The sequence below is a fragment of the Typopeltis vanoorti genome, chromosome 2 (assembly GCF_054136105.1).
Source record: "Typopeltis vanoorti isolate ZY-2024b chromosome 2, IOZ_Tvanoo_1.0, whole genome shotgun sequence".
NCBI classification, from domain to species: Eukaryota; Metazoa; Arthropoda; class Arachnida; order Uropygi; family Thelyphonidae; genus Typopeltis; species Typopeltis vanoorti.
In genome coordinates this window covers 82,202,717-82,226,234 of record NC_143550.1, presented here as the reverse complement: position 1 = coordinate 82,226,234, position 23,518 = coordinate 82,202,717, and the positions used below count along the sequence as shown (strand labels likewise).

General features: G+C 36.8%; 1 protein-coding gene across 8 annotated transcripts in view; it reads left to right on the top strand.

Annotated features, from left to right (window-relative positions):
• Upf2 (UPF2 regulator of nonsense mediated mRNA decay) overlaps nt 1-23,518 on the top strand; it is a 705,876-nt gene that overhangs the window by 610,033 nt on the left and 72,325 nt on the right. For all 8 annotated transcript variants that reach the window (XR_016550243.1, XR_016550244.1, XR_016550245.1 and 5 more), the window contains one exon: nt 7,612-7,723. Coding sequence is in view for 5 of the 8 variants with exons in the window: in XM_090412106.1 (XP_090268232.1) it covers nt 7,612-7,723 (112 nt within the window). In the remaining 3 variants the exon portion in view is untranslated. Of the gene's footprint in view, nt 1-7,611; nt 7,724-23,518 lie in introns of those variants that run through there.

The window sequence follows — 23,518 nt, the reverse complement described above, 5'->3', positions numbered from 1 at the left end:
GAATGGTACTTTAGGGAGGGAGGTTTCCGCACTGTGGCCAAGTGAGTTCTTGACATTCCTTTCCCCTGTTTTTAGGGCATTTTAAACTATAATATATTGTGTTTGCTAGTAGACACCTGTGTGTGTCTCTACGGGATTTGCCAGTGGACCCTCAAAAGTCCACAGGATTATCTGTAATTTGCTCGAGACACCTGAGTAATCTTTATTCTTTCTCTGTCTGTGTCTTTACACATTTTTCGCTTATTACTATCATGGCAAAACCATGATAGAATAAGTGAATGAGGCCATATTTGAGGAGGTATATAAGGAATTCCTCAGACTGGGAAAGCTACTGAGTATAGCTGGCTGGGAAAAGTTAACTTTTTGATACATTCCCCCCCCCCCTCAGCACAGTCATGCAGTCATAGAAGACAAAATGGATGACATAAGTGACGAATTCATTACACAGACACAATCAGACTTTGTACACTCCCCAAATCTAGAAGATGCTACATCCCAAAACAGCATCTGTCAGACCTTGGAAACACATACAGAATTCCAAACAGTCAAAAAGAAGAGAAAAATCTTTACCACCACAGAAGAACCAAAAACAATAGAGATGGAATCAGTCAATGTACCTAAAGAAAAGGTACCACCAGTCATCTTAAGGGATTAAGAAAAATGCATTCCTGTCTCACAGCTCTCAGGGAACAGAACATCACATTCTCTTGGGCCAAAAACTCCGATGAAGGAGTTGAAATTCAACCTGCCACAGTCATGGACTATAGACAAATGACTAGATTTATGGACAATACAAATCTCCCATACCATACCTTCACTTTACCCAGCAAAAAGAACCTGAAGGTGGTTCTTTGTGGGGGTTGCTGAAGGTATCACCCCTGAAGATGTGATCACCAACCTCTCCAGACAGGGTCTGTCCCCAGTTAAAGTGAGCAGGATGCTTTTGTCAGATAAAAGACCAATGCCTTTGGTGCTGGTAGAAATCAGCAATACACAAAAGCAAATCTATAAGCTGACAGTTGTATGTGGACTCAAAATATCAACTGAGCCGCTCAGGAAGAAAGCATCAGCAGGACAGTGTCATAGGTGCCAGAGGTTCAGGCACACCCAGAAATTGTGTAAGACAGCCTACAGGTGCTTGAAGTGTGGTGAGGGACACCAGACCAACACCTGCACCAAGCTACGATCTATTCCTGCTTGCTGTGCTAACTGCAAAGGACCTCGCCTCCACCAACTACACGGGATGCCTTTTCAATCCAAGAAATCGAGGGTAAGCAAGAGTCAATCTTCCTCCTCCTTGCAACGACACCGTAAGCAACCACGTAGGTGCCCCCCCCCCCCCCAGTCCAAAACATCTCACACCTTCAACCGCACAGGAAGGAACACGATCCACAACCATGACCAAAACATATGCCGAGGCTGCACAAACTAAGATTCATACATCTCTCGAGCAAGCAAGCTCCAACCTAACATCAGTTTTAACTGCTTCGCTTGCCACCATGCTGCAGGAATTCAGCAAAACAAGCCCTTCACTATCTTCCAGAAAGAGATTCCTGCAAGGCACTCAAACCATTATAGCAGCCATCTGTTATGAGTAAAAAATTCAAACCAAAGTCACTCATGATAGTTACATGGAATGTAAATGGATTGATAAACAAGGTCCTGGAACTTCAAGAATTTGCGACTCGTCATAGTGCTGATATCATCTTGATTGGTAAAACACACCTAAGACCAGCTAATAACCCTAGAATTCATGGCTACACTATGTACAGAAATGATAGACTTGGTGCAAGAGGTGGAGGCACAGCCATATATATCAAGAATTACCTAAATCATAATACAATACCCAACCCCTCAAAAGCGTGAACCTGGAGGTGCATACCAGCAGCGCTGGCATTCTCAAGATCTAAGCTGCTTATAATCCTCCAAGCATTCCTCTGCTGACAACAGATCTGGACTCTATCCTTGGATCCAATGACTCCATAATAATAGGAGACCTCAATTCAAAACACACAGCTTGGTAAAGCTCTTCAATTAACACCAAAGGCTATATGCTATTCAACTACACAATGCTCAACTCTGCTGTTGTGGCTGGACCTACCGAGCCCACCCACTTCAGCCCATCAGGCAGCTCGGATATGCTAGATATCGTTATTTTTAAAAATATAAGATATCAATACAAATTGGAAACATTGATGAATTATCTTCTGACCACAGTCCCATAAGTGCTTAATCTAGGTTCATCAGATCAATTCTCTCCCCTGCACACATTCATACCATGGGACAAGTTAGCCAAGGTTCTTCCGAATTATGTTGGTCCGGTGCCCAACATCAGTAAAAAGGAAGAGATAGACTCCGCAGTAAATAACTTAACCATCCAAATTCAGAAAGCAATAGAATCAGTCAGGCAAACCACTGTCTTTCACCCAACCAACCATATCCCAGAGGAAATCATGGACCTAATTAGAGCAAAAAAAACAGAGCCAGAAAAAGATTCCATAATACAAGAGCCTCACAAGACAAAACAGTACTGAACAACCTAAACAGACAAGTTCATGAAGCTCTTCAAAAACACAGAAACCATCAATAGGAAGCCAAATTGGGTAACATCAATGCTGAAGATCACTCCGTCTGGAAATTCTTAAGAGCCATCCACACCAAAAAGCAACTCATATCCCCCCCCCCCATACAAATCAAGAAAGGGATTGTTCATACAGATAAAGAGAAAGCTGAAGCACTAATAGATAACCTTGAATCCAAGTGCAATCCATCTTACACAAATCTAAATATTAACCTTGTATACAAGATTCACCGTCATGTTAGGACAACTTTACGACAGTATATTGATAATTCAGAACATATCACTCCCACTACTCTGCCAGAAATAATAAATATCTTAACTCATCTAATCAGTAAAAAGGCTTCAGGCCCAGATGGCATAACCAACTAAATAATAAAACTACTTCCAAGAAAGGCCATAGTCCATCTCGTCAACATTACCAATGCCATTTTGAGATACCAGCATTTTCCCATTGCTTGGAAGACAGCCACCATCATGCCATTGAAGAAACCAGGAAAAATCCTCAACTCCCTGAAAGCTACAGACCTGTCAGCCTGTTGTCCAGCCTCAGAAAGGTGACAGAGAAAGTGATCCTCACATGGCTTCAAGCAGAAACAGATAAGTTAGGAATTTTACACAAAGAGCAGTTTGGCTTCAGCAAGGCCCATAGCATAGTTCAACAAGTACACCGGCTAGTGGAGATTATCACAAAAGGCTAAAATTGGAAACTCCATACAGCTGCCATCTTCATTGATGCCGAGAAGGCATTTGACAAAGTATGGCATCAAGGCCTTCTTTACAAACTCATAAAATTTAACTTGCCAATGAAGTTAACAGAAATAATCCACTCATACCTGAAAGACAGATATATGCAGGTCAGGGTCGGCAAAACAGTTTTGTCCAGACACAGGGTCTTGGGAGGCATACCTCAGGGCTCTCTTCTGGCCCCTCTCCTTCTCAATCTACGTAGCAGACATCCCTCTGAACCCGAGAACAACATTCACTGCATTATATTCAGTGATACTGCATTAATAAAAAGATCTCTGAGCCCAAAACTGGCAATTAGAAGACTTCAAAGCAGATATATACTAGAAAAATGGCTAGCCGACTGAAGGATCCAAGTAAACCTCCAAAAGAGCTCTGCCATACTGTTTTCTAGAAAGAAAATCTATAATATGGAGGATATTTATCTTTTGGGAGTTAAGATTCCATGGCAAACTGAAGTCAAATATCTTGGAGTGATACTGGATAAAAAAAAAACTCCAATTCAGCAATCATTGTTTATTTGACAACCCTGTGATCAACAGAAAAAGCAAACTGGATACACAAACAAAGTTAATAATTTACAAGATGGTAATAAAACCGGTCATTGCTTATGCATACCCTGCGAATACAAATATACAAATATTCAAAAACTACAGAGATTACAGAACAAGTGCCTGAGGATGATTCTAGATGTCCTTTGGTTTATTAGAAACTCCCAGATCCATAGAGAAGTCAACATTCTTTACATCTCTTCCCTCCTCCTAGATCTAGCTTAGAAGTTCTTTACAAAGACAAGCAACCACCCAAACCCATTGTTCAAGGAAGCTTCAGAATATAATGAAGCGGAAAGCTACAAATATAAAAGGCCCAAGTCAATCTTACGTCTATCCGAACAAAGCTAATTTCACTGCCCTCACTGGGCGAGCTTATAGCTCATAAACACTCCATTCAAAGTTATTCCTTTACAGACAAAGTGGAATATGAAAAGCTTTTTTTTTCACCCAACTCGCCAGAAACATTATTCATAATGTGGTGTAGACAACCTATATTGTGCAATATTCACCAGGGGAAGATAAAATTCTGTCTATTTTTGCTAATAGAGGTTTTTAAATGGTTCCATCCTCCTAATTCAATGTGGTCTTATAGTCAATTGCAGGAATGACTGGAAAGCAATCCCAGATAGAGAAGGCCAACTCAAGGCCGATTGTTAACTCAGATAAGGCTAACCACCTGGGTATCAGTCATCTTTGCGTTTTAGTTTCAATTGGCCTTTTGGTCATTCATCTATATGAGATTAGTGAAAAGGAAAACTGATAGCCTTTGACTACGAAGATTGTCTGAAAAGTTCTCAGACTAACAATGAAAAACGAATTTATAATTTCAAAATTATTTTTATTTTTCAACATGATCTCCCTTAAGACTAATACATTTATTCCAGTGATGGTCTAGCACCATTAACCCGTCCCTGTAGTGGTTCTCTGTAAAATATACCTCTACAGCTACAATCACCTCTTGATTCAAAGAAAAACGCTGACCAGTGAGAAAGAGTTTTAGTTTTGAGAGGAGATAGAAGTCAGAGGGAGCCAAATCTAGGGAATAGGGTGGATGTTCCAACAATTCATAGTGCAGATTCCTTAATTTTTCCCATTGCCAAAACACCTTTGTGGACAGGCATTTTCCTGATGAAAGATGATTTTTTTCTTCTGCAAAGTGGGTCTTTTCTCACAAATTTTTCTGTCTAGCCTGGTTAAAAGATCGGAATAATATTATCCGGTTATTGTTTTATTCTTTTCAAGATAATTAATAAACAAAATGCCTTTAGCATCCCAAAACACCGATGCCATGACCTTTCCTGCTGATGGAACTGACTTTGTCTTCTTTGGTGCTGAACAACCGGCTTCTGTCCACTGTTTTGACTGCTGTTTGGATTCTGGTGTGTAATGGTGAATCTAAATCTCATCGACAGTAATAAATCGATGCACAAAATCAGTTTTATTCTTGTTAAAATGCTCCAAGCACTGTTCAGAGATTTTCATGTGAGTGCCTTTTTGATGTGCTGTGAGCAAGCGCCACATCCAACTTGCGCAGAGCTTTTTCATTTGTAATTCTTCATGCAAAATATATTCTACATGTTCTTTTGAAATACCTATAGTCTCAGAAATTTCATGTACTTTGACTCTCCGGTCATCTAATACCGTATCATGCAGTTGATCAATGATTTCTGGTATTGTTACCCTTTTTGGACATCCTTTACATGGATCATCTTCAAGGCTGATACGCCCACATTTAAACTCATCAGCCCATTTCTTAATTGTCAAAAATGAAGGAGAAGAGTGCCCATTGAACTTTTATGAACTTCAAATGAATTTCTTTTGGCGTTTAAACCTTCTTTTACAAAGAATTTTATAACCGCATGATACTCTGTTTCTTGTCTTGCCGATAGTGTTGCCATCTATGGTTGAGGCCGAGAACTTTTCAGACTACCCTCGTATATGATGATATAAAAGAGCTGAGGCCTTTTCTGTATCTCTTGTACTATGCGTTTTTTCTTTCTCCTAATACTATCAGGCTCTCTTGCACCCCCATACTAACTACTCTAGGCCTATGATGAGCACCCTTTTACTTTTTCACATCAATAAAGGTTGAAATTGTCTGGGTAGTGATCCTTCCCATAATGCTATGCATTATGGGAAGGATCTATGCTATGCATTATGGTAGTGATCCTTCCCATAATGCATAGCATTATGGGAAGGATCACTACATGTCTGTAAGGATATGTACAAACCTGTATAAACATGTTTATACAGGTTTGTAAGGATATGTACTTTGCATTATGGGATGCTAAGGCAAGAGGCTGATGTGAAGTCTACCTCTGTATACGAATTGCCCAGTCGTGAAGTTACTTTATGTGCAAACTTTGTTTGCTTACACTTGGATAAAAGATTAAACCAAGAATATAATTTCTTGGCAATTTTAATTTATAGTATAACCAAGTGGAAAACTCAACATTTCAAGATGAACCTAATAGTGATATTTGGGGGATGGGGGAAGTTTCAGGCCGAACATATGGCATGGTACAGAATCCATTACTACATGTTCCATGTCTCTTCCACTTCAAGTTTACATTAAATAACAATCATGAATAGCCAAGTAAGGAGAATTGAATTGGGTGACATTATAGCCAAGACAGGAGGCCAATGTTTGTTTTATAGAAAACTGCCCAAGCAAATTTTAGTTAGTGTTGTTTGCTTTTGCTGAATAACAGATGTTTGGAAAAATTTTAATATCTATCTTTTGGAAACATAATTCTGTTAATATCATGTGTTTGTCACCCAGTCTGCCCTATTTTGTGAAATGAAAGAGCATTCTTTATGGCACCATCTGTCATCCTCAAATAAATAGAAATAGATTACAATGCATCAAAAGTGCAAATCCAAAATCTTCCAGATCTCCTTCACAAACATATCTGATCCAGCCTGAGTGATGTCTGTCAACAAATCTACTTTTCCTACCAGAAACTTAACATGCATACATAGATGCAGAAGCTCTATAAATGTTAGTGAACCACCAAAATGTGAATTTTGTAATGTTGAATTACTTAATTTGTTGAGTGGTGTAAATATGGTTTAATTACTCCTTTGTTTAGTGCGTTCTGCAAATTTTGAAATGAATGATTTTATTTGCTTGTTTTAAAATAAGTAGGATAGCTTCAGGGATATTTGATTTGTTGCAAATAATATTTATTGATGAAGCAGTGGAAAAGACTGGACTGAGTGGCCAGAGAATACACACACATTGAAATACATGGTAGTAGGATTAATTGCTTTATCAGTACCAAAATTAGGTATATAAGAAGCCAAGTTACTTTGCCATAACAGACTTTTGGACTTGATATATAAAAGATGAGAGGTTTAAGAAATTGGATAATCAAGTACTTCATGAGACATGTTTTTTTTTTTTAATTAATTCAGAATGTAAAAACAAGTTGCATTTCTTTTCTTGACTATAGAAACATCTGGTTATTCTTCCTGAATGACCTGAATTTCCCCACATACAAAAATGATCTTCTTTTACTTTTCATTTTTTAATATTGTAAGAGGTTACATGTAAATTTTAGTTAGCTAAAAACAAGAAATTTTTAGTTAGCACAATTTGCTTTTGTTGATTAAAATATGTTTGGAAATTTTTTAATATCTATCTTTCTGAAACATAATTAAAATTACTAATTGTAGTCTATAGAATAATGCTTGAAATAATAAATTCACAATATATAATTATTTGACTAGAAATGTTGGCAGCTCAACAGAGGCCTACAGTAATGAACCTGAATAGAGATCGTCGTCAGAAGTATCACCACCCAAAAGGAGCACCTGATGCAGATCTAATTTTTGGAAACAAGTCAGTACAGTTTATATTTATTTATATGCCCAGTGTGGGTAATTAAGATAAAATCAGAGTGTACTCTTGGTCATATTAATAGTGATTCTCTTCATATTCAGTTTTTATAAAAAAAAATTTCCCCACATACAAAAACGATCTTCTTTTACTTTTCATTTTTTAATATTGTAAGAGGTTACATGTAAATCATAAATGTGTTTAGCACTTTGAAATAACATCAGATATAAAGGTTGGTTTGCTTAGTTTTTAAAATATTTTATCTCCCTCCCTTTTTTTTTTTTTTTTTTTTACCTTCTGAAGATTGCATGGCTTATTTTGCATGACATAGGCATGACAGATGTGTGTGTGTATGTATGAGTGTGTGATAGTTTTCTCCCAAGAAAAGAAAACAATACATAATTTTGAAGAATATTGGTTATATAATAATCCAAAAGATCCACCTCAAACATCCTGAATTTTCTTTTAAAATAAACACTAAAATTTGATTTGCTGTTTTAATCATAATTGTGAATTCTAATTCTTAGAAACCATTTTTCTCAGAGTAATTGTCCTATTGTTAGCATTTATATTTGTAAATTTAGGGACACAAAAACACGTGTTGAACAGATTATTTTATTAATTACTAATAAAATAAAACTTGACGTTTCGACCCCTGTATCGAGGTCATTATCGGAAGAATACAAGTGTATAAGGAACCATGCTACATGCTCATGCCCTGTATAATAAATCCTTTTCCCTAGCCTAACCTCTAGTGATAAAAAATAATAATAATACTAAAATTTAAAAAAAAAATAAATAAATAAATAAATAAATACAACTACAATAAACTGCTAAAGTCCTCATGTATTAATATTCTTCTGGATAGTTCTGATTGTTATAATATGATTTCTTTCAGTTACTGTTGAATGTTACAAACACTTCACCAGGTTGTCTTCTTGTAGTGGGATTTTTCTATGGCTAGTTTAGGTTGTTATACAGGTTGTAGATGGGTCCTCCACAGGCTAGTTTAGGTTGTTATACAGGTTGTAGATGGGTCCTCCACATTCGTGAAATGGTTAGGCCATTGTTTTTGTTGAGATTTGGGTTGTGTTTGACCATTTTACATGACTCTTTAAATTTTCTCTCAAACCAGGTTTTGGTGCAGTGTAGGGACTTGGTATTTTTCCAATCAATTCTGTGGTATGTTTGGAGTGTGTGGTCAGAAAGGCCTATTTTACCAAAATGGAGGTATTTAATGTGTCGTTTGTGTTCGTCTTGTCTGATTGGGATAGTTCGCCCTGTTTCCCCTATGTATGGTATGTTACATGTGCATTGTATTTTGTATACCCCTGGATGTGCCAGGTGTGGAAGAGAATCTTTAGAAGAACTGAGTAGGTGTCTTAACTTATTTGGGAGTTTAAAGGTGGTTTTAATGTTGTATTTGCGAAGTGTTCTGTCTATTTTTTCAGAAATGCCTCTAACATAAGGAATGGCAATAGCATTCTTGAAATCTTTTTTGTTCTTACTGGTATCTTTATGGAGGATCTTGTGAATAGTTTTTTTACTGTATCCATTTTTGATAAATGTTTGGTTGATGATCTTGTATTCTTGGTTTAGAGCATGTTCATTAGAACAAATAGTTAGGGCTCTATGTTTAAGGGTGCTTATGACACCTAGTTTTTGTGTTGGGTGGTGGTAAGAATTTTTGTTTATGTATTGGCCTGTGTGTGTGTGTAGGTTTGTGGTAAACTGAGAAGGAGAGACAGCCTGTGTTAAGACGTGTGACAAGTATGTCTAGGAAAGGAAGAGAGTTGTTTTTTCCATTTCAATGGTGTGTTTAGGAATGTATTTAGATTTATTCGTGGCCGTGGGGCCAAATGGTGAAAATATCGTCGATGTATCTGAGCCAAATTTTGGGCTTTAGACATGCTGTCTCTAGAGCACGTTGCTCAAAGTCTTCCATATAAAAGTTAGCTATTGGGGGAGAGAGTGGTGAGCCCATGGCTGTACCTTCTTTTTGAAGATAAAAATTGTTTTGCCACACGAAATACCCGGAGCAGAGTACATGGGCAAAGAGGGCCGTGATATCATGTGGAAATATGTTCTGTAGGAGCAAGATCGTGTCATTGATTGGGACATTCGTGAAAAGGGATGTTCTGTCAAAGCTGACTAATAAATCTTGGTCGTTGAGTGTAATGCTTTTAATTTTATTAATGAAATGTTGTGTATTTTTTATGTAGGAAGGGAACTGACCAATTTCTTGAGTGTGGCAGCTAATTTTTTGGCTAAGTGATAATTTGGGCTGTCAATTCCTTCAACAATCGGACAACGCGGTGTGCCTGGTTTGTGTATTTTTGGCAGGCCATAAAGGAGCTTGCTACACCTTTGCAACGAGTTGCCCTGGTGTTGTATCACCTTACCCCAGTCCTGAAGATACTTTCAGGTGCAAACTTTGTTTACTCACACTTGGATAAAGGATTAAACTAAATTTATTATACTCTAACCAAGTGAAAAATAAACTTTCAACAAAAACTAGGTGTCATAAGCACCCTTAAACATAGAGCCCTAACTATTTGTTCTAATAAAAAGGCTCTAAACCAAGAATACAAGATCATCAACCAAACATTTATCAAAAATGGATACAGTAAAAAAACTATTCACAAGATCCTCCATAAAGATACCAGTAAGAACAAAAAAGATTTCAAGAATGCTATTGCCATTCCTTATGTTAGAGGCATTTCTGAAAAAATAGACAGAACACTTCGCAAATACAACATTAAAACCACCTTTAAACTCCCAAATAAGTTAAGACACCTACTCAGTTCTTCTAAAGATTCTCTTCCACACCTGGCACATCCAGGGGTATACAAAATACAATGCACATGTAACATACCATACATAGGGGAAACAGGGCGAACTATCCCAATCAGACAAGACGAACACAAACGACACATTAAATACCTCCATTTTGGTAAAATAGGCCTTTCTGACCACACACTCCAAACATACCACAGAATTGATTGGAAAAATACCAAGTCCCTACACTGCACCAAAACCTGGTTTGAGAGAAAATTTAAAGAGTCATGTAAAATGGTCAAACACAACCCAAATCTCAACAAAAACAATGGCCTAACCATTTCACGAATGTGGAGGACCCATCTACAACCTGTATAATAGCCTAAACTAGCCTGTGGAGGACCCATCTACAACCTGTATAACAACCTAAACTAGCCATAGAAAAATCCCACTACAAGAAGACAACCTGGTGAAATGTTTGTAACATTCAACAGCAACTGAAAGAAATCATATTATAACAATCAGAACTATCCAGAAGAATATTAATACATGAGGACTTTAGCAGTTTATTGTAGTTGTATTTATTTATTTTTTATTTATTTATTATTATTTTTTTTTATCACTAGAGGTCAGGCTAGGGAAAAGGATTTATTAACTGTGTAGATTTAGTTTACCAGTATACAGGGCATGAGCATGTAGCTTGGTTCCTTATACACTTGTATTCTTCCGATGATGACCTCGATACAGGGGTCGAAACGTCACGTTTTATTTTATTAGTAATTAATAAAATAATCTGTTCAACACGTTTTTGTGTCCCTAAATTTACAAATATGAGTGCTGATCACCGTGTAACCTTAAAAGAAAGAACTATTGTTAGCATATTTAAAAGGATATGCAGACATGAAATGAGTGATCTGAATGAGCAATTTTATTTCTTTTAAAATAAGTAAAATAGTATTCATTAAATTATTGTACACTATTTTTGGATATCTTATGTTTTGTTCATTCGGTTATCATTGATGGGTCAGTGTTAGATGGCAGTATACACAGTCTTGCCATAAATAGTGTTACAGTTTCTGCCTGCACACACGCACAATCAATCAGTAATTTTCAGTAATTAGGGACAAGACAGTATACACAGTCTTGCCATAAATAGTGTTACAGTTTCTGCGTGCACATGCGCGCAATCAATCACTCACTCACTCTGTGTATTGCCCACAGAATTGCGTGATCCTGGTTCCGTTAGTGCTGCTGTGTGCAGCCAATATTTGCATGTTTATCAATAGAGAGTTGTCTAGCTGTATGGGTAAGTACTCAAAAGCAGGATATTTCATATCATACCACCAAACCCTGTAAGTAAAGGGGGGAAAAAAAAACTGATAACATGATATTAAATATCATTATCTACATGGAGACTCTTCGTGATATCAAACTCACTCAGTGACATGTATGAGCATAACACAGAAAAAATTACAGCTAGCTGTTTGTTCAAAGTTCTGAGAAAAGTTGAGTTTGAAAGAAGGAATTTTTACTCTTAAAACAGGCTTGCAAAATGCAGATGCATGAAAATAATTTGTTTTATATATAAATCATGAGTGTAGACTGTATTTGAAAATAAGTAGATGAAATGGACTGGCTGTTACAGAAGACATTAAAATTATTATTCTCTCTAGTTCTGATTATAATGGAGTGACTCACCCATCGAGTAAGGATGCAGAATTTAGATTTTCACAGTTACCTCTTCAAAGAATGATCATGAATGAAAAGCAAACCGAGCGATTAGTGATACTTTTGTTACAATTCTACATTGTTTAAAGAACATTCAGAAAATATTTTTTCCTAGTTCTTGAATTAAATACAGTGGATTCTGGTTAAGATAAGAACTAGCCCAGTTAAGTGGCTTCCCCATTTATGCAGTGTTTTATAGAAAATTTTTAAAAAGGTATAAAACAAGGACAAAGTATTGTTTACTGGAAAGCAGAAATACAAAAATGAATTCTGAAATTGGAAGTGATCACTATTTAGTCATTGAGCAGGATAAAATTGAATTTCATATTGAAAAGAATAACATGTAAGAAAGTTTTAAAGCGAATAAAAGTTGAGCAGCTCTCAGATGTGAACTGTAGACTAAAATACAGAAAGATTATTGAAAAGAAAATGAAAGAGTTTGAGAACAGGAATCAAACCTTGGAGATTCAGTGGCAAACTCTGAAGAAAACATTGATTGATTCTGCCAGAGAGGCATGTGGTGAGGTTGTGTGCAAGGATATAAAAATCAGAACTCCCTGGTGTACACAGGAAGTTAAAGAGGCAGTGAAGGAAAAGAAGAAAGCATATCAAAAGTTCCTGGCAAATAAGTCAGCTTTTACTCTTACAGAATTCAGAGATAAATGTAAGAAAGCTAAACAGTGTGTAAAACTAGCTAAACAAAAGTCATGGGAGGACATTGGCAAGAATATAGAAAATAAATATCAAGAAGGTGGCAAAATATTCTGGAGGTTGTTGAAGAAGCTTAGGAATGGAGGAAAGAGTGCTGTAAAAGGAGTTAGAGATGATTAAAGGTGACAGGAAAACAATAGAAAAAGATATCCTTGAAGTATGGAGTAATTACTTTGAAAAACTGCTAAATGAAACAAGCAGTGATGACAGCACAGTGATAAAAAAACACTGATCAGGCATGCAGTCAGGAATACATATCCATACATGAAGTAGAAAAAGCCATCAAAGGCTTGAAATGTGGAAAGGCAGCAAGAGTAGATGATATTCGACCAGAAATGCTGAAGCATGGTGGTATAAAAGTCTTACAGTGGCTGCACTGCATAGTTCAGAAAGCCTGGACAGAGGGACGAATTCCCGATGATTGGAGTAGAGCTCTCATAGTACCCATATATAAAAAGGGAAATAAAACTGAATGTGAGAATTACAGAGGTATTTCCCTACTGAGTGTTCCTGGCAAGATCTATGCAAGTATACTTGAGAAACGCTTGAGAAGAATTGTGGAAGAAAAGCTTGGTGAAGAACAAGCTGGATTCAGGCCAAATAGAGGCTGTCAGGATCAGATCTTCACTTTACGACAAATAGTCGAGAAAGCATGGGAATATAACAAAGATCTGTATTTAAGTTTTGTCGATTTGGAAAAGGCATATGACAAGGTGCCAAGAGAGAAGCTATTCAATACGCTGCAGTTATATGGTGTCAATGGGACATTATATCAAGCAATACTTAGTCTTTATTTGATTTGTAAGTCAGCAGTTAGAATTGAAGGAAGTACAGGAAGATGGTTTAATGTTAAATCTGGTGTGAGACAAGGATGTACATTATCCCCTCTGTTATTCATTATCTATATGGATCACATTATGAAGGAAAGTGGTATTAAACCTGATACCAAAATTGGAGATGTTAATGTCAGCTCTTTGCTTTATGCGGATGATGTTATACTTCTAAATAAATCTGCTACAAGTGTGCAAGATTCTCTGACTAAATTCAATTGCTGTTGTAATAGATATGGTATGAAGGTCAGCAATAAAAAGACAAAGACAATGAAAATAGGCAGAATCATTGAAAATGTCAGCTGTGTTGTGAATGGACAACCTGTGGAACAAGTAAAACATTTCAGCTACTTAGGCACGATTTTTACTGAAGATGGTAAATTAAATATAGAAATAGACAACAGAATCAGCAAAGCTGGTATGGTGGGAAGTCAATTGAATAAATTCATAAGGAATAAGAGAGAAATTAGTTGGAACACTAAATTAGCTGTATACAAGACAGTATTCAAACCAGTTTTAACTTATGGATCTGAGAGCTGGGTCAGAAGTAAAACGCTTGACCAAAGACTAGAGACCGCAGATATGAGAGTCCTGAGAAAGATTAGAGGTGTGAACAGATGACATCAATGGCAATATTATATTAAATATGAGGATATTAGGAAAGAACTTGACATTGTCAGCATCCAGGAATGTGTTACAGAGCTAATCTCAGGTGGTATGGTCACTTAAATAGAATGGGAGAGGAAAGATTAGCAAAACAAGTGTTCTCTGCCAGGTTGGCAGGAAAACGACCCAGAGGAAGACCAAGATATAGGTGGATTGATACGGTACAAAGTGCCTTAGACGATAGAAATATAAAATCTGATAATGTTGGAGTCTTGACAAGTAACAGACTGATTTGGAGGAAAATTGTAGATAGGAAGTTAGTAATGATGTAATTTTTTCATGTAGTACTGTCATATCCTGTACACCCCTTGAGGGTACATGGCAGGAATTTGATAATGATGATGATACTGTGAATTAGAACAAGTTGTAGAAAGTTTTCTCACTTGGTTATAAATTAAATTGAAAATGTCAAGAAATTCTACAACTTGCTATAACCCAGAGTATTTTAATAATTAGGTGTGACACATTTTCATTACTTGTATATAGGATATATATTAATTCTGCATTACTTCAGCCTCAGTATCTCTTCTGTGTCTGGTTCCCACTAATGATACCTCAATAAAGGTCAGAACTGGACTGGGTAATGGCCCTTCCCCTAATGCATAGCATTACACACCTGAAAGGATGTGCTTTGCATTATGGAATACCAAGACAATTAATGTAAAGTCATTACATTCTATATACAAGTAGCCTAGTCGTGAACAAACTTCACGTGCAAACTTTGTTTGCTTACAAGAATATAATTTTTTATCATCATCAAATTCCTGACATGTACTCTCAAGGGGTGTACAGGATATGATAGTACTACATGAAAAATTTGCATCATTACTAACTTCCGATCTACAATTTTCCTCCAAATCAGCCCTGTTACCTGTCAAGACTCCAACATTATCAGATGTTATATTTCTATCTATTAAGGCACTTTTTACCATATTGATCCACCTATATTTTGGTCTTCCTCTGGGTTGTTTCCCTGCCAACCTGGCAGAGAACACTTGTTTTGCTGATCTTTCATCTCCCATTCTGTTTAAGTGACCATGCCAAATAAAATTAGCTCTGCTAATGCATTCCTGAATGCTGACAATGTCAAGTTCTTTCCTAATATCCTCGTTTTTAATATGAGATTGCCATCTGTTCATGCCCCTAATCTTTCTCAGGGCTCTCATGTCTGCAGTCTCTAGTCTTTGGTCAAGTGTTTTACTTCTGACCCAGTTCTCAGATCCATAAGTTAAAACTGGTTTGAACACTGCCTTGTATACAGCTAATTTAGTGTTCCAACTAATTTCTCTCTTAATCCATATGAATTTATTCCATTGAGTTCCCACTATACCAGCTTTGCTGATTCTGTTGTCTATTTCTATATTGAATTTACTATCTTCACTAAAAATCGTGCCAAAGTAGCTGAAATGTTTTACTTTTTCCACAGGTTCTCTATTCACAACACAGTTGACATTTTCAATGATTCTGCCTATTTTCATTGTCTTTGTCTTTTTATTGCCGACCTTCATACCATATCTATTACAACAGTTATTCAATTTAGTCAGAGAATCTTGCACACTTGTAGCAGATTTATTTAGAAGTATAACATCATCTGCATAAAGCAAAGAGCTGACATTAACATCTCCAATTTTGATATCATGTTTAATACCACTTTCCTTCATAATGTGATCCATATAGATAATGAATAACAGAGGGGATAATGTATATCCTTGTCTCACAACAGATTTAACATTAAACCATCTTCCTGTACTTCCTTCAATTCTAACTGCTGACTTACAACTGAAATAAAGACTAAGTATTGCTTGATATAATGCCCCATTGACACCATATAACTGTAGTGTATTAAATAGCTTCTCTCTTGGCACCTTGTCATATGCCTTTTCCAAATCGACAAAACTTAAATACAGATCTTTGTTATATTCCCATGCTTTCTCGACTATTTGTCGTAAAGTGAAAATCTGATCCTGACAGCCTCTATTTTGCCTGAATCCAGCTTGTTCTTCACCCAGCTTTTCTTCCACAATTCTTCTCAACTATTTATCAAGTATACTTGCATAGATCTTGCCAGGAACACTCAGTAGAGAAATACCTCTGTAATTCTCACAAGCAGTTTTATTTCCCTTTTTATATATGGGTACTATGAGAGCTCTACTCCAATCATCGGGAATTCGTCCCGCTGTGCAGGCTTTCTGAACTATGCAGTGCAACCATTGTAAGACTTTTATACCACCATACTTCAGCATATCCGGTTGAATATCATCTACTCCTGCTGCCTTTCCACATTTCAAGCCTTTGGTGGCTTTTTCTACTTCAAGCATGGATATGTATTCCTGACTGCATGCTTGGTCAGTGTTTTTACCACTATGCTGTCATCACTGCTTGTTTCATTTAGCAGTTTTTCAAAGTGATTACTCCATACTTCAAGGATATCTTTTTCTTCCGTTTTTCATGTCACCTTTATCATCTCTAACTCCTTTTACAGCACTCTTTCCTCCATTCCTAAGCTTATTGAACAACCTCCTATTTTGCCCCTTCTTGATATTTATTTTCTATATTCTTGCCAAAGTCCTTCCATGACTTTTGTTTAGCTAGTTTTACACAGTGTTTAGCATTCTTGCATTTGTCACTGTATTCTCTAAGAGCACAAGCTGACTTATTTGTCAGGAACTTTTGATATGCTTTCTTCTTTTCCTTCACTGCCTCTTTAACTTCCTGTGTTCACCGTGGAGTTCTTTTTTTTCTATCCTTGCAGACAACTTCACCACATGCTCCTCTAGTTGAATCAATCAGGGCTTTTTTCAAGGCTTGCCACTGAATCTCCAAGGTTTGATTCCTGTTCTCAAACTCTTTCATTTTTTTCTTCAATAATCTTTGTGTATTTTAGTGTACAGTTCACATCTGAGAGCTCCTCAACTTTTATTCGCTTTAAAACTTTCTTACATTTTATTCTTTTCAATATGAATCTTTATTTTATTTCAATTTTATCTTGCTCAAGACTAAATAGTGATCACTTCCAATTTCAAATCCTCTGTACACTCTGGTGTCTTGCACCAGGGAGAAAACATCAATATCAACAATAACATAGTCAATGAGACTTTTCTTATTCCTTGCCTCTTCTCTCCATGTGAATTTGTGCACATTTTTATGTTGGAACACGGTGTTAGTAATAACCAGTCCATGTCCTGAGCAGAAATCCAACAGATATTTGCCATTATTATTAGCCTTGCTCTTTTCTCCAAATTTTACCAAAATATTTTTTTGTGTGTCACAATCATTTCCTACTCTGCTATTTAGATCCCATTTTACTATGCTCATAATTCCAACCTATTCAAATCATTCTGCAAGTACTGCATGTCAGCAGCATTCCTGATTACCCTACCTATCTTTGCATCATCAGCAAATAGCTGAATGTCGCTTGTCAAATCCTTCCCATTATCATTAATTTACAGATTGAATAACAGTGAGCCAACCACTGATCCTTGTGGTACACCACTTGTTATTTTATTTTATTTTTTTTTATTAATCTTTGTACTGGTTATGGGCAGCACTACCCTTTCATCATGTCCAGTCTTGATATAGGCCTAAGTCTTTACAAGTGTTTTACTCTATGCATGTTCTAGTTATCATTGTAGTCATTCTCTGGTGGCAATGCCATGCCTCGCCACCAGTGTGCCCTGTAGGGCACTCAAGGAAGAACTTTTATATCCTTCTGCATAAGCCCAAGCGGTTTTAAGTCCTTATAACTATCTGCACTCCATACATCTTATAAAGAGATGGTGGCGCTGGTAAACCTCGGAGTTGCCTCATGCGTCACCATCTCTTTTAATCACTAAATCTGGTGTACGCAAACCCACGGAGGTCCTATAATGTGGTTCCACTGTGGTCTCCCAACCTTGGTTCTTAAAGAGGTTGTTCAGAATGGAGACCACATCGTTATGCCTCTGCAAGCGGACCCCATGGGTGTGGAGCAACACTAGGCTATATGAGACAATGTCTCACTGTAGTGGCAGCCAGCTCTCCAATTAAATCTTGCAGACTCGCATCCCCCTGTATACCACTTTTTGATATCTGTCAGTCAGCCATCCTCTTATCCATTCTAATATTCTATAACCCAAACCCATTTTCTCCAATTTACACAAGAGTCTATCATGCTATATTCTGTCAAAAGCCTTAACAAAATCCAAAAGTAACATTGTTATAGAATGTGAGCTAGTTTCTAAAATATGACCTTCCCTTATTAAACCCATGTTGTTCATTGCAAAGTAGAGATTCACTGTCAATCCATTTCTGAATATGAGTCCTAACCAATTTTTCTGAAATCTTTGCCTAATATAATAATATGCTCCTGAGATACTAATTGGTCAATAGTTGGATACATCAGTCTTTGCACTCTTTGCACATCACCCTTGTGCAGTGGAATTACCCTACATTCCTTGAATTCCTGCGGAATATTTGCTGTTCTGAGACTCATTGAACAGCCTGGTTAAAGGAATAGCCAGTACAGCTGAACACTCTTTTAGCACACATGCTGATATCCCATCTATTGCGGAATTCTTATTCAATTTGTGCAACAGCTCTAATACCTCATCCTCATACACCTGTGTTTCATCATCCAGTGAAGAGGTAGCAGTGAGCTTGTTGATAACTTTTAACAAAATGGGCACTCGTTAGCTGAACAACCTCTTCTGCATCAGTAACCATCATGGCATCTGGATTTAGAAGAGTTATCGTTTCATATTCATTCATTTTACTTGCAGCATATCAATAGAATTCTTGTGGGTTGTCTTTAGCATGCAAAGCCAGTTTCTTTTCATACTCTTTGCTTTGCGTACAATGCTTGTGACTATTCTAGCCTGCTGCTTATAACTATCATAATTGACGTCATCCTTATGCACACGGTATTCCTTCCACATCATCCTTTTCTTACGAATCTCTTGTTTAATAAGATTACACATCCAATATCACCTTTTTTTTTTTTTTTTTTTTTTCTGAAGTCAGCTGTATATGGGTTTACTTCCATGCTGAGGTGATTGCCAGCTGAGTATAATATAGCATAGAAATGATACATAATAGGTTGAGGGAACACATCTGTTGAACCCAATAGATGGGATACCAAAGAACCAAATTCCTTTTTGTTATCCAAGTTGTTCAAGAGAATTTTTAGATGTTCTTTTTAACAGAAAAGCCACAAAAGACATGTTGCACTGTTCCAAGTAATAAAGAAGATGACTTACCCTTGGTAATCTATTGCAGGAGTTGGATGAGAAGAATTATGCTAGCAGGTCAGCTTTATTTTTAGGTGATATAATGCCATCTGTGTGAAGCACGTGAGTGCAGATGTGCAGAAATTGTGCAAGCAACTAAAAGACATGACTTGCAAAGATAGAGGTAACAAGTTTTCTACACTTATTCCTTGTCAGATTTAGCCCTCTTAATGATGATGCAAGTGCTGTATTGTAGACCAATGGTCGCCAAAGGGGGTCAGTCAATTGGGGGTCGACAGAAAAATATAAGGCATCATTGTATGGGTAATATTTAATTCGGTTAACTTGGATTACAACGCAATTAGAGTGAATCGTGGGATCAGTACCTCCATCTTACAGGTCCATGAATAGGACCTGTAAGATGGAGTAAGGTCATGAAAATAGTTACTGAGGCCAATCAAGTAGGCCAAAATGACGTATTTACCAATAAACGGATGTTGGTGGTTCCTGCTGGCCGGCACAGTGGGAGCGAGATCGCAACACGTGCGTGGTTCTTATTTACTGATACAAGTATTCAATCCCAGTCTCATTTTTGCACATCGACATACAAGTGAGCGTTAATGTTCTAAAATTCATCAACATACATATTATAATTCAATCATTATTCATTCATGAACTAAACTTCTCTGTGTTGAAGAGTTGAGCAGCGCTGGTAGTAATACCAGTGATATTAATACCAGTAGTTTATTAATATCACTAGTAATACCAGTGATATTACTGGTAATAGTAATAGTAATATAATAATATATACTATATTATACATACAATAAACACTGTAACTATAAAATAAACAATCTAAAAATTCATATAAGCGTCTTTTTTTGCTTGTCCTATTATAATTACGTAATAGTAAAATATAGGGGGTCGATAAAAAGTCAAGAAACGCTTGAAGGGGTCGACGGGCAAATGACTTTGGTGACCCCTGGTGTAGACTGTGAATGAATCTGGTGTTTTTGTCTTAAGGCATTTTATGATAAGTTTTTGGCTGCCCTGGTACATTTCATCGAAAACCATGGAATGGATATTGGGTAGGAATTTTGAACAGAGTGAACAATTGAAGGCTGTCATGGATAATTTCTGTAACAAGATAATATGTATCTGGATCTGAAGAACAGGAACATATAGATAATGGAAAGAAGTAAAATTCTTGGAGCTCTTCCTTCTTGGCATTGTTATTGCACCAATGGACATGAGGTTGTGAATGTCTGAGGGGAGGACATTCTACTAAAGATGAAACTTGAATGAGATTGTGATCTGAATTACCTGGACATAGAACTGATTAAGAAAAGATCCATGTGTACGTGCAGAAGATTGTCAGTTTGCTTTAGGTCATCACATATCATGGCTTCTTTTTCACTTTGGTCAGTGGAATTGGAAAAAGGAAACCAGTTAGGGTTCATCATCATCAACAACCATGGGTCCAATGTCCGTAGGTGTCTGCTGCCATCTTGATATGATTCTTCTATTGCGTTTTATTTTGTGCAAGATGATTCAGTTTGTGTATAGAGTTTCCACACCATTTGATGATGTTATCGCCCCATTCTCTGTTTGGTGTTCCTCTTTCGTTCTTTCCTTCAATCATTCCAAACAGCAACGTTTTTAATTTTCTCTTATCATTCATTCTACACATATGACCAAATAGATGTAGTTTCCTTTTGATTATTTTCTCGATCAGGTTTTCTTTTGGTTGTATTCATCTGTAGATTTCCTCATTGTTCACTTTCTGTGTCCAGCTTATTCTCAAAATTTTTCTATAGCACTTCCTCTCAAATGCCAATATCCTCCTTTCAGATTCTCTCTGGAGTACCCAGGCCTCGCATCCATAGAGCATGCTGCTGAAGATACAGGTTTCTACAATGCACAGTTTAGTTTGCATCTTTATAGCTTGGCTCTTCCATATTTTGTCCATGGCTTTTAAAATAGTTGTTGCTCTGGCTATTCTAATTTTTATCTCTTTTTTGGGGTCCAAGTCATGCATCATGTGGCATCCAGGATATGTGAAGTGTTCCACATTTTCCAGTTGAAATCTGTCTATCGTAACTCTGTTCAGTAACTCCTGTTGTCCGAATATCATTGTTTTAGTTTTTTCAAAGTTGATATTTAGTCCATATCTTTTTCCTTCTGCGTATAGTGTTTGCAATGTCCGTTCCAGCCTTGCTGTGTCTTCTTCAATCATGACGATGTCATCTGCAAAGCAGAGGTAGTTTATTCTCATGCCATTTATTGAAATGCCTCCACCTTCTTCTTTAATCTTATCTAGTGTTCTTCCCAGATGTGTGATGAAGATGATTGGTGATATTGGCTCCCCTTGTCTTGTGCCTTGACAAGTGGCAAACCAATCTTCAATCTCACCTGCTATTCTGATTTTTGCTTGTGCTTGGCTGTTTATATCTTTCAGCAGGCGGATCAATTTATTGTCCACATCATAGGATTCTAAGACAGCCCATGTTATATTTTGGTCAATATTATCAAATGCTTTTTGGAAGTCCACGAAACAGCAGTATATCTTTTTTATTCTTTCTTCGAGCTTTCTCTGCTATTAGTCTTAGTGAAAGTATTTGTTACACTGTACTTCGATCTTGTCAAAATCTGGCTTGCTCATCCGGAAGATATGCCTCCATATGCCCCTTCAGGCATTCTGTTAGTATTTTCATCAGCACTTTGCCAAGATGACTCATCAATGCAATAGTTCTGTAATTGGTGCATTCTAAAGCACTGCCTTTCTTATGAAGAACAACCAAGACTGATTTTTTCCAATCTTTGGGGGCATACCCTGATCTCCATATTTCATTACATACATGTATTTCTTTTACAACTGATTCTCCCCCATATTTAGCATCTCGTCTATTATGTTGTCATTTCCAGGACTCTTGTTGTTCTTGAGGTGTTTTATAGTCTTATTCACCTCCTCTTCCAAGATGTCATTTTCAAAGATCTCTGCTGGTGGAGAGATTGCTTTTAGTTCTTTGATTACTTCTGTTGCAGTATCGTTTAGTTGATTTTTATATAGTTCGCTGCAATATCTTGTCCATCTGTGTATGATTTTTGTCTTGTCCATCAATACTTTACCATTTTCATCTTTGACTGCTACTGATCTTGTTTGCCACTTCCTATTGACATTTCTTATAAGTTTGTAGACCTCTCTAGTTTTGTGTTCTCCGTAGTACTGTTCAATGTCTTTGCATTGGTCCTCCAACCATTTGGCTGTATCAGATCTTGCTGCTTTCTATACTTCATTGCATTTTTGATGGTATAACTCATCTGCTGCCTCTGAATTATCTCTTTTAAGTTTCAGTTCTCTTTTCTCTTGTACCAATTTTAGGGTTTCCTGAGTTATCCATTTCTTGTTGATCTTTTCTCTTTCAGAAATTACTTCCTCTACTGATTTTTTTAGCACTGTAGTCAGTCGTTCTGCTCTTGTATTTATATTTTGTTTTTCACTTAGGGTCTTAAGCTTAGTTTCCAATATGTTCTGATATGCTTTTCTTAGCCTGTCTTCATTTAGTTTTGAGATGTCTCTAGCTTTTTGGAACTTTCCTTTGTACTTCTGTTTCAGTTTTAGTCTTGTATTTGCAATTACTAAGCTGTGGTGCGAATCAATATCAGTTCCTTGGAATGATCAGCATGTTGAATTGAGGTTCTCCATTTCTGGCCTATTAATATCAGGTCGATCATATTCCTGTGTTAAACATTGGTACTATCAACATAAGAAGCCTGAATAGCAAAGAAATGGAGCTAGCTGAGGAATTAGATAAGTACCAGATTGACATTATAGGGGTGACTGAAACAAAAAAGACAAAAACTGGTGAGATCTTTCTGAG